Below are 19,164 nucleotides of genomic sequence, written 5' to 3' on the forward strand. Positions count from 1 at the left end.
ACACGAAAGACATACTGAGTGTAATTCCAGATATTGAATTTAATGCGGAGACTGACTTCCTTGTCTCGCCAGATGTAGAGTCTCTCTATACCTCCATCCCCCAAGATGAGACCTTGGAGACAATTATGCTGACCCTCGAAGGGGCGAATTTGGAATCAATAACACCAGTTCCGGGGAGGAGCTTCGCTGCCAACCAAGATGGCCGCGTGAGCTCGGAGCTCCGAAGACCTCCCGATCCTCCGCAATAATCCTGTGACCCATCCTGTCCCACGATTGTGGGAATCGGTTACTAAGCCGGTCCTGAGGCGGCACCCGCTTTCGGAATGAAAATCGGACATTCCTAGACTCAGTTAGCTCGACGGATTCCGGAGGCTCCGCCCGCATCGCTAGCGACCGTGGTGGGGTACATCAGTGTCTCCACATGGTACCTCCCTGCCTACGCTTCGTCTTCCCGATGGGTACTTCGGATCCTTGAACGCCTTGCTGTGCGGCCTCAACACAGGACTTTGGAGCTATCGTCGTGTGCATTGGGCATACTACACTGGACCCTTTCGCCCCTGGTGTCCCCCCGTCCCGAGAGTGCCAATATGGCGGGCAAGGGTGGCTCGGACGCAGGCAAATCTCAGCGGCTCAATAGGAAACCGTCCCAGTCCCAGTCCACCATTCCGGAGCGATTCTCCCAGTCTAGGGGATCACCGGTACTGACGGGTCGTACTAAAGACTCGAGAAGGGATGAGTCACCGGACGACTCCGAGATAACACTTCGGGACGTCATGGGAGCGATAACGGGGGTGAAGACGGAGATGCACACACTCCGCGAGGAACTGTCCAGCAAGGTTGACTCCCTGAAGATTGAGTTAAACCTCATCAGGACCGACCTCGGGAAAACTAATGACCGGGTGAAATCGCTGGACCTCAAGACTTCCAGCCTGGTCACTGATGTGTCTGATATACAGTTGGAGGTGCGCGACCTGAAAATGGCTAATGGAATGCTGGCGCGTCGACTGGACGAATTCGAGGGTCGCGCGCGGCGCCAAAACGTTCGCATCACCGGAGTACCGGAAAAGGCCGAGGAGGACTCGACTGAGCTCTTTGTGGAAGAACTGGTGGTTAAGAACTTGGCACCGGGGGGCCTGAGTACGTTCTTTTCGGTGGAACGGGCCCACAGGATCCCGGGTGGGCCGCCGAAATCGGGTGCCTCCCCTCGACCCATCATCGCGAGGCTGTTCAACTACAGGGACAGAGACGCTATCCTGCAAGCATCGAGGACCGCGGGCCCTCTCCGCTTCCAGAACTCTGATGTGAACTTCTTCCCGGATTTCACCCAGGCTGTCCAGAAAAAGCGCCAGAGCTTTACGGGGGTGAAACGGAGACTGAGGGAAATGGGCCTGCGTTACTCCATGCTCTATCCTGCCAAGCTTCGAATCGAGCGTGACCACCGGACCTTTTTCTTTGACTTCCCGGATGAGGTGGGACACTGGCTTGATACCCTGCCCCAGGAACGACATGAGCCGACCGACCTGACGGAGGAGGCCACCGGAGGCGCTGAAGCACAGGAATGATTGTTCGGTTACTTGCCTTCCGAGAGCTGGGTTGCCGTAAGGGGCTTCGGCTTTTGCATTGCTGCTGTTATTTGGACTCGTTTTGTAATTAATATGGGGGATGACGGGGGGGGATGGGATGTCTCCTTTCTCCTCTGTGGACTTCTTGTAGGTTAGTTAAGGGGCGACAGGCACACTGCTAGTTGGGGTGGATTATAGTCTAATGCAGGGGTGCAGGGTGGTGGGTAGTTGGGGTGTGTTTTTTCGTACTCTTTCTTTGTTTTACTCTTTGTTCCGGCTGAGGAACTACTGGACTGAAATGTTATTGCTGTGGGCGCCGTGGTGGGTGGGGGAGGGGGCGCGGATCGTCCTTGATGATGGGGGGTAAATCTCTTAATTTGTTGAGCTGGAATGTGAACGGGTTGGGGGACCGTATTAAGAGGGGTGTTGTGTTGCAGATGCTCAAACGCTGCTCGCCTGACGTGGTTTTTCTACAAGAGACCCACTTGGTGGGGCATGCCTGTAAGGCCTTGAATAGACGTGGATACAAAATGGTGGCACACTCAGGGTTCTCCTCGGGTTCCAGAGGGGTGGGCATTATGGTGCGCACGTCCCTCCCGTTGGAGGTGGAGTCTATACTCGCTGATGAAAGGGGCAGATATGTGGCGTTGGTGGGCAAGTGGGAGGGCCGCACGCTGGTTTCGGTTTATGTTCCCCCGGGGCTGCAGGAGACTACTTTCAGGGACCTGGGAGGTGCCATTTTAGGTCTCCCCGAGGGATTGTTGCTGGTGGGCGGGGACTTCAACTCTGTAGTCGCCGGGGACTTGGACCGCTTTCCATCCAGGGATCTCCGCCCTTCCCAGTCTTGGCTGCCTGATTTTTTGAGTTCCACTGGGATGGTAGATTGCTGGCGATTGTTACATCCTACCCAGCGGCAGTACACTTTCCTCTCGGGTGCCCACGGTAGCCTTTCTAGAATAGACTACGTCCTCACCCCGGCTGCCCAGGCGCAGTCTGTGTCCACCGCGCGTCTCTTAGCTAGGGGCATTTCGGATCATTCCCCGGTCTGGGTCTCTTTTGATTTCCAGATACCCGCGTCTTCGCGAGTGGCTCCCATTAACCCGTGGTATTTTCGCGATCCGAAGACCAGGGCCCTCCTGACTAAAGCTATGGACCGGTACTTCGCCGAAAATACTGGTTCCGTTGACTCCGCTGTCTCCCTTTGGGAGGCCTTTAAAACTGTGCTTCGTGGCGAGGCCTTCTCCCTGATTGCGGAGGCTCGCCGCCGCCGGGATGCGGACGTGGTGCGGCTGGAATCCGATCTCGCTGACCTGAGCGCCCAACTGGAGCTGGACCCGTCTCCCGACTTGATTCACGCTCTCTCCCTTAAACAGTCCGAACTCCGGGCGACCACCACTGACGCAGCGAAGGCCTTGAGCAGGGAACAGAAGGGCAGGATATACGACTCGGGTGATAAGGCGGGCAAGCTCTTGGCGTGGCTGGATAGACGGGAGTTGGCGTCCCGGGTGGTCCCGGAGCTGGTGGGTGCGGACGGTTTATCCCTGACTGACCCGGCGGCTATAGTTGGGTCCTTCGCTGAGTACTTCGAGGGGGTCTATACCTCCGCGAATCCTCTCCCGGAGTCTGTTTCGGCCTCCTTTCTGGAGGACATCGACCTTCCCTGCCTCTCGGATCTTGACCGAGAGGACATGGATCGAGCCCTGTCCGTGGACGAAGTGGCCCTGGCGATCCGCTCGCTGCGCTCCGGCAAAGCACCGGGACCCAACGGTATCCCAATCGAGCTTTATAAACTCAAGGCCGACGCGCTGGCTACACCATTGCTCAATATGTTCCTTGAGGCCCGCGAGGCGGGAGAACTCCCCCTCGATCAGAGACTCGCCACCATTGTGGTGATCCACAAGGAAGGCAAACCACGTGATCTGTGCCGGTCCTATAGACCCATCTCACTCCTGAACGCCGAACCCAAGATCCTGGCCAAATTGTTGGCCAACCGGCTGGTGGGTGTGATCACGGACTTGGTTCACCCGGACCAGTCCGGCTTCATACCGCACCGGAACACGGCGCTCAACTTGAGGCGGCTCCACGCAGTCATGGCACGTGCTCACCTGCTTCGTGAGCCTGCAGTTCTCGCCTCTCTTGACGCCACTATGGCTTTCGACTCGCTGGAGTGGAGTTACCTGTGGGCAGTCCTAGCCAAATTGGGGTTTGGGCCCACTTACATCGGATGGGTCCGGCTGCTGTATTCCGCACCGTTGGCTAATGTGGCCGTCAATGGTCGGCTGTCGGCCTCCTTTGCGCTGCACAGGGGCACCAGGCAAGGTTGTCCGCTCTCGCCGCTCCTGTTTGCCCTGGCACTGGAGCCCCTGGCGGCCCGGATCAGGACACACCCTGATGTATCCGGGATTACGTGGTCACCTGGCTTTGAGGACCGAGTGTCGCTTTACGCGGACGACATCCTCTTGTATCTCACCTCTCCTTGCCGCTCGCTTATTGTGGTTTTCGACCTGCTGGGTACCTTCGGGACACATTCCGGCTTGGTGATCAACTGGTCTAAATCCTCACTATACACGTTGTGTGGAGACACTCCGCGCCTCCCCCGTGGGTGCTCAATACAGATAGCCCAGCAGGGCTTTCGATACCTGGGCATTTACGTGTCGCGCGACCCCCGAGCCCGATACTCACACAACCTTCTACCACCGCTGGCGCGTTTACGCAGGGATGTCGAGGGATGGAAGAAGCTACCGATCTCCCTAATGGGCAGAGCCGCTTTATTCAAAATGATGGCGCTACCTCGCTTCCTCTACGCTTTGCAAAACACCCAGGATCCGGTCCCGGCCAAATACTTTGGAGAGATCGAATCCCTGCAGCGAGCACTGTTGTGGGATGGGAGGCCACGAATCTCGTTGCTCAAGTTGACCATCCCGTGCTACGACGGGGGTATCGCCCTGCCGGATATGCGACGCTATTACTGGGCGTCCCAGCTTGTGGCCATCAACCACGGCCTCTATGGCCCAGCGGCCAGCCCGGGCTACGCCATGGATCGGTGGCTCGTGAACGACGGGAACTATTACAGAGCCTTATACTCCAGGTCCTTGGACCGGAAGCTGACATGCCCCACAAAAACGATGGTGCATATATGGCGCGCGGTCACCGACACCCTGGGCTGGAAAGATAGGATTACCTTGGCCACCCCCCTATATGACTCAGACATACTGGGAAAGCTGTGGAAAACTAAGGGTTTCGACCGGTGGGACACCATTGGGATATCTAAGGTTGGGGACATGATAGCGAGGGGGAGGATCAAGTCGTTTGACATGCTACGGTCTGAGTTCCAACTGGCGTCGACGGAATATTTCCGACACGCCCAGCTTAGTCATGCCCTCTCCTCTCACATATCGGAAGGAGATGCGATCCCTGAGTCATCACCCCTGGAGGATCGGGTGCTGGACGGCCACATGCCGGACAGCGCTATCTCCCTGACGTACAAAAAACTCATCAATGTTAGAGTGGATTTACTTGAACGATTGCGGTTGCACTGGGTGAATGATGGTATAGAGATGGACGACGAGGAGTGGCAATCAGCGGTCTCCTCCCCTAGGGAGGTGGCCATATCAGCACGACTCCGCCTGGTTCAGTTGAAAATACTACACAGGGTGTATGTCACTGGCCCTAGACTCATACATATGGGACTTTCCACGGACGGCCTGTGTCGTAGGGGTTGTGGTATGCTTGCTACTTTCCTGCACATCATATGGGAGTGTCCTGGGGTTGCCCGGTATTGGACGCGAGTGCATGAGGTGATGGAAGAAGTGACTGGAGTGGCCCTACCGGCTGAGGCCCGGCGGTGCCTCCTCAATGTTTGGTGTCCGAATGATTACAGTGTAGCCCAGACCCGTTGGGTCACCCTGGGTAATATGGTGGCCAAGAGGGACATCGCCCAGAAATGGGGTGCGCCTGCTCCTCCCTCCCTCAGCTTATGGGAAACCAACATGGACTGGTGCATGCTGCGTGAAAAGACGGTGTACGTGGCCAGGGGCAAGCCTAAAATGTGGAGGTCTGTGTGGGGAGCCTGGAACTCCTATAGAGGTGATATTTGCGACCCCCCAATAGAGATTGACTCTGAAGTCCAACCTTCCCCGTAGAGCCCCTTCCCGCAATTCCAGATGGGTTATCCTGATGTGTTACCCCCCACATGCCTTACTGTTGTCACTGTTCCTGTGCGCTGTCTTGGGTGTGCGGCCCTCGACCCCCTCCCGCTGCGCAACTCCACTATTTCTGTACTGTCCTCAGCCACTCCTCTCTTTCTTTGACTCTCTTTCGTGCCTAGCACACACCTCTTTCCCTTAGCCTTATTGAGGCCTTCTTATTCTTGGTTTATTTATTCTAAGTTTGATGCTATTGAAAATTAAACCTGATTGCTTCTGTGTATAGTATTGTACACGATCTTACCTGCTACCTCAATGCTGCCTGGCCTCCGGGATGTATGGCTGAATAGCGGTGTACTTTTTCTACAAATAAAGGTTTTCCAAAAAAAAAAAAATAACACCAGTTCCTTTCATTATGGCTTTAGCCAAGATCGCCATGAAAGAACTTTTTCAAATATGAAAACACCATATACCTGCAGGTCTCAGGAACCAGCATGGGGAGCATTTTTGCTCCCAGCCTGGCAAACCTGTAAGTCCATGTATTCGAGCAGGAATGTGTCCTGACTTCCAATAATCCTTTCAGGTCACACATCCACTGGTGCAAACGCTACATAGACGACATCCTCGTCATTTGGCGAGTGGATGAACAATCTATTATGTCGTTCCACCAGTGGCTGAATACTCAGAATCGTTTTCTGAGATTCACAGTGGAAAACAGCAAAGAAAGGATCTCCTTCCTTGATCTGTCTATTTTCGTGACTGCTACGGGCCTTGAAACTGAACTATACCGAAAACCTTTGGCCAGAAACTCACTGCTCCTCTATGAGAGCCAACATCTCAATTCTTTAAGGGACAATTTGCCCTATGGGCAATTACTAAGAGTACGACGGAATTGCTCAACACCTGGAACCTTTCAAAAACTTGCCGAAGGGCTATCCAGACAACTTCAGGCAAGACTTTACCCGAAAAAACTGATCACACGCTCATGGAAAAGGGCGACCAACAACCACCATGACGCCCTGTTAGAGGTCCCAACTGAAAAACCACCTCTTGACCGACTAACATTAGTGACCACTTACAACACTAAATCAAATTAGTTTCAACGAATTGTAAAGCATCAGTGGAAAATTCTCAATTTTGGCAATGATAAAAATGAACAACCTCTTTTTGCCTTCAAAAGGTCCACTAACCTAAGGGATCGGTTGATACACACCCGTCCCAGAGATCCTCCCAAAAGAGCAGTAGGTACCCTTTGGAACACTGCGGCAGTTACCGGGCACCATCCCTGCGGGAACTGCTCGCTCCGTTTGCCCACAGACATCTAAAGTCACTGAAATGGAGATAGGCACAGATCGCCCTTGGATCCTGAAAAACATTTCCAATTGCAACAGTTCACAGGCAATCTATCTACTTACATGTCCCTGTCGGGAACAATATGTAGGGATGACTACCAGAAAAGTGCAGACGAGGATGCTGGAGCACAAAAGTGCTTTTCGGTGCATAAAGAGTATCTCTAAACTCACGAAACACTTCATTGAGCGGAACCATAGTGAAACCGATTTCACTTGGACAGTCCTGGAAAAACCTTTTATACCATCGCATATTGGGGACATTGCAAGATACTTATTTGTCAAGGAACAAAAATGGATATTCAGATTGTCTACAGATTCCCGGGGTTTAAATGACGAAATTCCCTGGACTATGCTATGACCTTCTGGCAGACACCTAGAAATTCACCTATTTCAATGCTGAGGTGCTGTATTATCCATGACAACCTTACTTATGTGCGAACGATGAAAATCCTTACTATGTTTACACTTCTGGGTACATATTTAATTAAAAATAATGTTTTCATCATTCAGGCTCTGTACTACATATGACCATCTTATTAATTAGTATAGTAACTAAGTGAGTTTTTCGTTATAGCACCTTGTTAGGCACTAGTGATATAATCTGAAACTGTAAACAGCCCAGTAAACAAAACCAATAGACAGGGTCCGGTTATCCTTATAAATATATTATGCCACATTATAAGTCGTGGTACAGCTTCCCAAAAGAGTCTAACTACGCACAATAAAGAATATATATATTTATATAACATAAGGCTGACCACACCGTCTCCCGTGGATCAACTGCTGTAACTAGCTGAGAGAAGGATAGAACCCTTGCCCCTTCGAGCTTGCGAACTACAATTCCCATCTCTACGAATAAACACGCGAGCTCCCTATTGGCTAGTGAGACTACCTCCTGTCAGGCCTGATGAGATTATAACATATCGGCATAAACACTCTGAGTGCTTTAAGTTTAAGAATCGGCCTCCTGTTCCGATATCATAAGCAAGATCGAGATACAGGCATGTTAAACATTCATAAATAACAGACTCAGAACCGGACACCAAACGCGGCGGACTACATTTCCCACGTTTGGTAGTTCTTACAAGAGATCTCACGATAACACGCTTCATTACACACTAACATCGAGATTACGCGGAGCGGAGATGAATCTCGTCGGTCGGCCGCGATCGCTTTTTGAAAACAGTAAACAAAGCTTATCCACAATGATGTCATCAAGTGACTCGCCCAAATCAGTTGAAACTATCTGGCGCTTCTCCACACGTGATGCTCCACCCTCGCTGTGATAGGTGGATTCTATGAGGAGCTGCACCAATATATGATGCTCTTTTTCTTCGAGCGTTGCCTCCCCCAATCTCAGACATAGTTCGGGGCAACGACGGAGAGGTGAGTGTAGCCACTAATTTGTGGTCTCTAATATTCTGTGAATTTGAGGTTAAAGTCCCTATAGTGAGACAGCTAGGTTCATTCTCCCACACTATGTAGTTGGAGAGCCTGTGGGTGAGCACAGTTGGAGATTGGCTGAGAGAGTGTGCTTCAGAGATAAGACACTTATCAGGGACTCCCTGTAGATAGAAAGGAATCGTTCTTTTTCTTCCTCTTAATTTGGGATTCCCCTCCTTTTCTTATCTTTAGAGCGTGGCCTCCCTTACTCTGAGCTTGGTCCAGGTGAGGTGAGGTATTTTCCCCTGTCAAGAAGGGTGAGTAAGGAACTGCATTGGTCCTTTGTAAATGGACTTGTATTGTTGAATATCCAATGTACTTACACCACTTTGCATTCTTCTTTTAGGTGATTGATACATCAGCTGACATGGAGGAATAGAATTATATATCCTTAAAAATGTCACTGTACTTAATTTCTTTATCATTTTGAGTGTGGTTTTGCACTAGCAGTAGCAAAAGTTTTTCAAGAACAGAAGCCCTGGAGAAAGCCAAGGGAGTATTTCCCCTATTTGGCAGAAACATGTCGGCCCCTAAGCAGTCATTTGTTTATACTGCATGTTTGCGCTGTTCTGGTTTTTAAATAGAAAGAGGCTTACAGCTATTAAAGTTACCTTACTGTTCATTCTCTATTCCATTTTAACTCCACTTTCCCTACACTTTCACTCTTTGCACTGCACCTGGTTCCATTTAGTGATCCCACGCATGGTCTACAAGCGATTGTGGGCTTGACCCCAGTCCTGCCAGGTGGATCTGGAAGTAGTCTCAATGATCCAGAGACATCCTAGTCCAACCCTGTGGATGACCAGATGAGAAAATAAGATCACTAACAAGATTTTGATGGTAATCCATCCCTGGATCTTGGGTCTCACCTACCTTTGCTGGTGGTCACATACGTTGGATTATCAACTCTATAAAAGACCATTTAGACATTCTAGTTAGTACTTCGATGACTTACTGATCCGTATGGTTTTTTGAGCAGCGAATGAAAGCCATAAAAGGCTTTAAGTTGAATGACTGATTAGAACTCTACATTACGTAGGAACTTTCATATGGGGATGGGTGTGAAGGAGAGGGCGTAAATCCCAGATTCAACAGGACCTTTCATCAAACATTTTATCATATTTTGAGGTCAAGGTAAGAAAACAATAACCTTTAAAACTGGTATGACAATGGTTATGTAATGTCCGATGCTCAAGGAGTCTCTCCCACTAGAGTGTATCATCATCATCATCCTAAAATCAGGCGGGTCGAACGTAGGGCCAGGATTTTCTGGACATCCAAATAATATACATGCACATATAACAAATCTTAATAGAATGAACTTAGCTGTTACCCTAAACATCTGTGATGGATCCTGCCCTCCTGGACCTACACTGAACACTGCTGCCATAAATGAGGGTTGCTCCAGCAGGCATTCACTAGGATGACATCAGGCATGCATGGTTCACGCCTGCCCTCCTAGAATTCAGACACTCCTGCGGATGAATCGAAAAGACATGGAGGAACCACAAAACTCCGGAAGCCCACACCACTTTCAAAGCAGCCACCACCGCACACCACCTCATCAAAAACACAAGGAAGAAGGCCCTCCAAGATAGAATAAACACCAACGCATGCAACAGCAAAGAACTCTTCACCATCAAGGAATTCGCCAAACCCAACAGTAAAACCACAGACGTCCCACCCTCCTGAAGACCTCTGCAACAGACTTGCCACCTTCTTCCACCAGAAGATCAAGACGATCTACAACAACTTCGACAACCAGGAATCCCCCCCCCTCCCCCCACACACACAGTACCATCAACCTCAACCCATGCCCCCCACAGACCCTGCTCAGTTGGAACCCTAAAGACCATGAAAAGCATCCACTTGATAGTACCATCTGACCCTTGCCTGCACCACATTTCCACAGACCCACCCCTGCTATCGCACCTGAGCTACGCCAAACCATCAACTGCTCCCTCAAGAAAGCCTCCTTCCCAGACCACTGGAAACATGCCGAAATCAACCCACTCCTGAAGAGACCCTACATATTAAGAACTTCAGGCCCATCTCCCTGATCACTTCCGAGCCAACGTCACAGAAAAAAACTGTTAACAACCAACTAGCCAACTTCATTGAAACACAAGAAATCCTGGACATCTCCCAATCCGAAACAATCACTGCACTGAAACCGCCCTCTTTGCTGCCACCGACAACATCCGCTCCCTCCTAGACCAGGGCAAAACCGCTGCCTTCATTCAAGGCAGCATTCGACACAGTCTCCTACCGCACCCTCACCACTAGAATCTACAAGGCCGGCATCTGCGACAAGGCCCTCGACTGGATCCAATCCTTCCTCACAGGCAGAACACAACGGGTCAGAGTTCTGCCATGCCTCTCGAAACCGACAGAGACCAACTGCGGAGTGCCCCAGGGCTCCTCTCTTGGCCCCACACTCTTCAACATCTACATGCCCCCCCCCCTTACAATCATCGTCGGGAACCACAGACTCAACATCATCTGCTATGCAGAAGACACACAGCTGGACCTCTCCCTCACCAACAAACACAACGTCACCAGGTACAACTTACAAGATGGGATGAAAGTCATCTGGATAAATATGAACTAGTTGGGGCAGACAATTCTGTCACATAGGATGTGTGCACTGTTTCCAGATTTATAAAGTTTCATTCTTTCTTATGTCTATGTAATCATTCCTTGAGACATTTCTTCATGTTTCAAAATTAAAGATTTATTCATATTTCATAATCAATTGTAATCATATTCCAGAATTTCATCATTATATAATATTTTCTCAATTGTTCTTCATTCTACCCAATGCATTTCGGGTCTAAATGCTGACCCTTCATCAGGGGTCTTTAAGGAAAGAAACGGAAACTTAATGAGCTAGTCTTAGCTTGGTAATTACAACATTATATCCAACACTAATTTTGCTACTACAAAAACCATCCTTACTACATCAGAAAGTTTACAAAGTCATACATTATGTAAGTATTTAACTCATATCATCTTATATACATTATTCATGTTGCTCATGGAAAATGGTCATCCTGAGAGTGTGTTTGGGAATCAGTGTCTGAATTGAATGGGGTTCACGAAAATTGTTTGTGTAGTGGACTGAAGATAAAGATAAAACGAAGGATTGGGTGCGGGAGTTAAAATCTGCTTGTAAAGTGAATAATGCAAATTAACGGCAGTGGCAAAACTTACTTAAATGAAAGACGCTACAATCGCATGGAAGATGCTGCTGAAAGTTCCTGGTTTCTTCTCTGCAGTGTTCAGATGATTTTTCACGGCCAATGGTGGCCATTATATTGTGTGTGAAGGAACGTTAATGAAGTATACTATCTGTAATAGGCTGAGCCTTAATCACGTGATCGCGGCGAGCAAGTGTTCTAGTTTTAAAGAATGAAGAGTAAAGGCAGCGCCAGTATCCCAGTTGTGTTAACATAAGGTAACAAAACTTGGAACAAAAACGCTACAAACGTGTGAAAGACGCTACTATAAGTCTGCAAAATAATTCTAAGTTATGTAACTTCACTCGGCCAATGGCGGCCAAGATATTCCAAATGGGATAAAGCTAGTAAGGTAGAGTGTCATCGATAGGCTCAATTTGGGTCACGTGATTGCGATAATCAAGCTATGTGTTTTATGAGGATAATCTGGTCTATTTGGAATAAAGGAACTAACAATGAAAAAAAAATTCAAATGAATACAAAGGCGTCATGGTCGTTTAGTGTGTCCTAACTGAAGGGATGAATTGAGTCACGTGATCATGGTACTCGAACCGTGGTCTCTATAGAATGATAAGTGGTCTGTCGGGTATCTGTGGTGTTAAGGATATGTGAATGCAATCTAACAAACGCGGCGTACGGCTGTGCATATAATATGGTAGGATGAAATAGTGGCGGCCATATTGGTTGAGTGGATACAAAGGTGTGTGATAGGGTATCAATATTAATAAGTATTAATCTTCTAGAACACACGCTATGGTAATGTCACATGGCAACTATGTGGAAACATAATCATAAGAATAACGTAAGGTGATACATTGTTATGCAAAACCAAGGAATTTACAGGAAACAGGATAATTCTATCCTGTCATTCAACCCTTGAGGATACGGGCTACATAATTTCCTTATCCAATAATATTCTGTTCTTAATTGTGGTTTATGAGGAACATTATCACACTGTGAGGTCATAGCTTCCAGTATGATGAACCTTAGTTGAGCTATGTTATGTCCAGTTTCGTTCTAGTGCATAGCTATTGTTGATTTTGGATTTTTCTGAAGAATGTTACTTTTGAGTTCAGTAATTCTTATTTTTATCTTCCTTTCCGTTTGGCCCACGTAGATTTTTCCGCATGGACACTTGATTGCGTAGATTACATTCTTAGTGTTGCATGTACTAGAGTGTAGTAACGGGATCTTCTGACCTGTCATAGGATGGGTAAATATATTACCTAATATAACATTGTTACAGTGGATGCAATCTTTGCATTCCTTTAGGTCTCTTCAGATCAGTCTTCTTTTTCAGATTAGTTAGTAATTCCTTTATGTTCTTAGATCTACTGTAAGCAAAGGTGATGTAATCTGAAAACAGTATTTTTAGATCGGGTTCTTGTGTTATCAATGACCAGTGTTTCCTCATGATTTTAGTAATTTTGTTTGCTTTCGTGAAATATTTCAGTACACAGACTGTTAGCTTTGCATCAGTTTTGGCTTTGCTTTTTAGTAGGGAGTCTCTGGTCATATTTATCACTTTAATCTTTGAATCCTCTGGGATCTTTCGTGGATATCCTCTTTTTAGATATTTATTGATCTGTCTGGCAATCATGATAGAAGTATCAATGGGGTCTGAAGTGATTCTTTTTTGTCTGATAAAATGAGACAAAGGTAGATTTTTTTTAATAGCTTTGGTGAAAGCTATTGAAATGTAAACAGCTGTTACGATCTGTATTTTTCGTGTAGAAATTAGTTTTTATCTTCTTATTTTCAATAGTGATCAATACATCTAGAAATGCTAGTTGATGATTGTTGATCTGGGTGTGAATTTTATACACTCATGGCATCTATTGAGTTGTGTGATGTTTTCTAGGTGTTTCTCTTTTTCACCTCTCCACAATATAAAGATATCGTCAAGGTATCTTTTAAACAGGATCAAGCCCTGTTGCCAATCTGGATTACTTAAGATAGGGTCCATTTCAAATTTTGCCATGAAGATATTTGCTTTGGACGGCGCCCCCGCAAATCCCATGGAGGTTCCACTGCCTTGTTTAAAAAAGTGTCATTCCATTGGAGATAACTGTGAAACAATGTAAAATGTAAAAGTTCCAACAAGACCACCTTATCCGAATTTTTTACTTCATGTTGAAGTAGACACCATTCCATGGCTTCTAACCCTTCATTGTGTGAGACTGAGGTGTAGAGTGCTGTTACATCTACTGAGCATAGCCAAATTTCTCCATTTTCAGTTAGGTCAATGGTGTATTACATGTTTAAAAATGCTGTGGTGTCTGTCCTTTATATGGGTTTGCCAACTTTGTACTAAGGGTTGCAGGAACCAGTCTAGGTATTGACCTAGAGGTTCGGGTACTGATCCACAGGCTGAAACTATAGGTCTAAATGGTGGAGTGGTAGCTTTCTTATGGATTTTGTGTAGCATATAAAATTGAGCGCCTACTATAGAGGGATGAAAGCGGTCGTCATCTGGATAAAGTTGTAAGCTCAACTCAGACAAGACAGAAGTCCTCATCCTGCGATCCACCCTCTCCGAATGGAACAATATCTGCGAAAGACCCTCAGATGGATCCCCACCGAATCCAGAGAGACTGTCACTTGCACACTCATCATCAGCAGACTTGACTACGGCAACGCACTTTACGCCAGCGTTACCCAGAAAAACCTCAGCAAGCTCCAGAATGTCCAGAACACCACAGCCAGACTGGTCCTGGACCTACCCCGGCACAACCACATAACTCAACACCTCTGCATACTCCACTGGCTCCCTGCAGACAGAGGAATAACCTTCAAACTCCTCACCCACGCTTACAAGGCCCTCCACAACACCGGACCAGCATACCTGAATAGCCGCCTCTCCTTCCACGCACTCAGAAGATACCTTTGCTTTGCCCAGCTCGCCCTGGCCACTGTTGCACAGATCCGCAAGACCAGAACTGGAGGAAAGTCCTCCTTCCTTGCTACCAAGACCTGAACACCCTACCCTCAACCTCAGACCATCTCCCAACCTACCCCAGTTCAGGAAACACTTCAACATCTGGCTCTTCAAATGACCCAAGCACTTGAACTGAACTGCAACTACTGCTCTGACTTTTGAGGATGCCCCTGATTAGCGCTACGAATAAGCGAGAAAGACACCCTGCCTGACCTGCTAATGGCGGATGTGTCTTGCACGGGCGGATATTCTCATCACGCATACCCTGGCTCTGTCCCCTTACCGATCCACTACTTAGATTACACCCACTTTCCTTCTGGATTATAGAGAATAATGGGGACTGACTGAATTCCAACTTCAAAGGCTCATCCCCCTTGCCTGACCTCATGATGGCTGCCTCAGTGGGACCCTCCTCAATGCTCTCTCTCTCCTGGTCTAAAATCATTGGTTAGCGTCCTGATCTTTGTCAGCCCTCACCCGACCCTGTTCCTGCTCACCCACCAAGACATTTACTCTGAGAATTTTCCCTCAACAGCTGAGACCTAGCCATTTTGACTGATGCCCGCTGGAGCTACCTCGTGAGCTAAAGGGGAGATCGGCTATGGATTCCCTCCTTGACCATCACCTACCCAGTCGGTCTTTGGGCAAACTCTCCTGATCTTATCTCTCTCCTCCCCCTTCACCCTACCCCCTACCCCTCTCCGCTCTACTCTTTTCCGCTTTCAAGCTATTGACCTTTGCCCTTACCCGTCCTTGCTCATAGTTCCCACCCTGTTTATCCACTGGACTTTCTTCTGTGAACTTTCCCTAGTCAGTTGAGACCTAGCTATTTGACTAATGCCCGATGGAGCTACCTTGTTTAGCTATAGGGGAGATGTGCTGTGAATTCCCTCCTCAGACGCCACCTACCCAATCAGTCTTTGGGCAGTCTTCCTTTCGTCTCTCCTGCCGTCTTTTCCCTCATCCTCCCCCTTCACACATCACCCTATGCTCTATTTGTCTCACCTTTCTTTCCTCTCTCAATGTATTGCTTAGGTTTGATGTAATATGTAATTATGATTTTCTGTAACATTGCGTAACCGAATGTAAAGCGCTCTGACACCTACGGGTCTAGCCAGCGCTTTATAAAACTCATTAAATAAAAAAATAAAATAGATGGATCTGCTCCCCACCTCCACCCAGCGCCTTAAGAACCTCACGGGTGAGTAGTTGCGCTTTACCAACCCCTGATTGATTGGTTGCGAAGATAAAGCTCGCCTCTGCAAAGTGCTCCCTCTTTAACCACCATCGGGGGCATGCCATTCCTAAACCCCAATCTCGAACGTCATTCAGGTTACAGGAGAGTCCTCAAACCAGTTAACACAAAAAAAGACAAGTTTGTTCACTGGTAAACTTATAGCTTCTTTGCTTCTCTCTGGGAGCACAACATATTCTTCACAGTTCTCGCAGATTGTAGATGTTGAGACCTAAACATTTTTAAAATTTTTATGTTGAACTTTAAACCAATGATCCATGGCTCACAATCCATTGTTTCTTACCCTCCAGACACCTTCTCCCTCCACTCCTAGTGCCGCCATTAAAAATGGTGTCATCTATGCCTCTAAGAGACTTGTACATTAAAAGCGCCAAAACACCAATTGCATCACTTCCATCATGCAGAACCTAAAAACACATCCATTCTTGAGGGGGCTAGGAAGCACACAGGCACCCCTGAGGGGTTAATGTACCAAGCTCTCAAACACCACTGTTAAAACCGTAGTTACCGCATTTATGGACCATGTACATTAACTTGCCTGGGTTGAGTCTGTCCAGATTGGAGATCGTTGGAGAGGCGTGAAGAGGGCTCAGGGCGGGAAAACCTGCTCTCAATTGGCCGGTTCCTGGGAACAAAGAGAATGCAAAATCAAGAGGTTAGGTGTGAAAATGCACTGCAAGCACCGGAAGAGATGGCACAGTCTGGATGAAGCTATAATCTAAGCAGGGGCCCTGAATGCTGTAATAGCTGGTGGGAGGTTAATTTACGGACTCAGGGTGGGCTATTTCTATAAGCGACCTTAAATGAAACAGAGTTAGTCTGAAGACTTTGTGTTAGCTGCCCTCAGGTCACAACGAGCAGAGAACTCACAGTATGGGCAAACTCGGCTCGCAGCTATCGCAACACACAAAGCTCATAACCATCGTAAAACTCGGAGCATGGTGCGCACTCTGCTCACTTTCACAAGCCGGAAGCTTCGTAAACCATTAAACACAGACATGAAGCGAGAGGTGCCCTCAGGCCACAACTGTGGTAACATACAACACTAAGTACAGTGAACCACACCGTCACAATCATCTGAATGATGTTAACAAAGCCATCACAACCATGCCAACACCTGAAGTATGATGCACCCCTAACTCACAACCGTTGACACCTGAAGCATCAGGCAACCTCAGCTCAGCCACAGCAACACACAAATCATGATGCGCCCTCAGCTCACAAACATCTCAAGAAGAGGAGCATGGGGCACCCGCAGGTCACAACCATGGCTACAACCAAACCAGATCACACACTCAGGTCACAAACATCACACCACCAGGAACATGATGCACCCTCAGCGACAAGGCAACACCAAAACCAAGATTCACCCTCAGTTCATGGCTATTGCAAAAACAGCAGCATGACGCAGCCAACAGTTTACAACCACAGCAAAACCTGAACGGTGATGTACCCTTAGCTCACAAACACTCCAACACCAGAAGTAGGTAACAACTCCCGCCCTCATTTCACAATTTCTCTATTGTATTTAAACAGGTTTACATTAGTGCAAAGAGCACTGAAGCAGCAAAGACCGTAAATACATATGGTCTAATGGCGCAATTTCCGCTAAAAGGGAGACAACTATTCAGATGATTCAGCAACTATGCAAACATCTATTCAGGACCATAACGCCGAACATTCTATCAAAAGCATTTTTTTTAAATTCTATAGCCATCATTTAAGTCATGTGATCAAAGAACAGATTTAATGTGCACGTTTGCTGTAACAAAAGTATATATATATATATATATATATATATATATATATATATATATATATACGAGCAAAGCGCCAAGCGCTTAGGGAGGGCTACCCACAGCGCATCCGACCATCCAGCCTTCTTAAGCCCCCATCAGCGGCCCCGATGTAAATAAACTACATTTGAATCGCATTGGTGGGTGGAATGTGCACTTTGTCAACAGTCCATGAGGAAGGGGCGTGTCTGCCCCGAAACGCGTCGGAGTTCTTTTTTATCAATTGGAGGAAGGTTGTGTGGCTGATGGGGGCTTAAGAAGTCTGGATGGTCGGATGCGCTGTGGGTAGCCCTCCCTAAGCACTTGGCGCTTTGTGTATGTGTATATATATATATATATATATATATATATATATATATATATATATATATATATATATATATATATATATATATATATATATATATATATATATATATATAGTTTTAAATGAGGCCGCGGCTTGCTCTAACCTCTTGCAAAGCAAACTCCCTTTTCCATTGGAGGTTTTCAAATTACCTAATTAGATTCTTTTTAGCCAATACCTCCCTCCCCCGTATTGCTTTAGTTAAATGCAATTTGATGCTTCCCTAGCACAAGTCCCCCAGGGCATTCACGCCCTTTTCAAATGAGCTCTCTCTCCCTGGATGCTTCGCCCTCCAGTTTTCCCTCCTTCCAATTAACCTTGCTCCATTTTCACCAGCGCTGAAGGTAGGCATCGCTGTCACTATCATATCTCGAGGCCAGTCTACCATTCACCGGGCCAAAGCCAATGAGCAACGCTCCCCTTGAAATAAAATCAGCACGGCATCGGGAGAGGGCTGACGGGGATGGTTTCTCAACCTCTTGCCTTGCGCTGCCCTTTTCAAACAATTTAGAATGAGGAGCAAAAGAAAGGTACATAATTAACAGGACGACAGAGGGACAACAGAGGAGGCCACAAACAAGTCATGAAAGGGCAAGTGAGTGTGGAAGGAAGCAGCAAAGTAGGTAAATAGATAAGGCATCCCAAAATACAAATAGCACTATAAATGAATATAGGATAACTATAAACGTCAGCATTTGGAACCAGGAAAGATTCTGAAAATAAATAAAATATCGCTGGAGTTTATTTGTCCGTTTGGTGGAATTGAAGAGGAGGCAATTTTAGGATGGAGACAAATAAAAAAATTTAAAATTCAAAATTGCTAGACAAAATAGAGACTTCTGGCTGAATCTGGATCCCTGTCTTGAATGATGTTCCCACAGATGTACACAATAATGACAATGGAAGCCCCTGAGGAACTCTGGAGCCATTTAGCTGCACACAAGGTAGCACCACTGCACTGCTCCCCCCCCCAATACTTTGGAGAAGCCTCTCTCCAAATCTCCACAGCCTGCTTGACAGTCTGGGGTTCTGTAGACATCATGGAGCAGAGGACTTCAAAGGACACTACCTCCAAAATCCTGGCCAGA

General features: G+C 47.4%; 1 protein-coding gene across 2 annotated transcripts in view; it reads right to left on the reverse strand.

Moving 5' to 3' along the window:
- Nucleotides 1-19,164, reverse strand: part of ZBTB46 (zinc finger and BTB domain containing 46) — a 288,923-nt gene that overhangs the window by 99,106 nt on the left and 170,653 nt on the right. For both annotated transcript variants that reach the window (XM_086932760.1, XM_086932761.1), the window contains exon 4: nucleotides 16,473-16,559. In XM_086932760.1, the coding sequence (XP_086788886.1) occupies nucleotides 16,473-16,559 (87 nt within the window). The remainder of the gene's footprint in view (nucleotides 1-16,472; nucleotides 16,560-19,164) is intronic.

The sequence above is a fragment of the Lissotriton vulgaris genome, chromosome 7, assembly GCF_964263255.1.
Source record: "Lissotriton vulgaris chromosome 7, aLisVul1.2, whole genome shotgun sequence".
NCBI lineage: Eukaryota > Metazoa > Chordata > Amphibia > Caudata > Salamandridae > Lissotriton > Lissotriton vulgaris.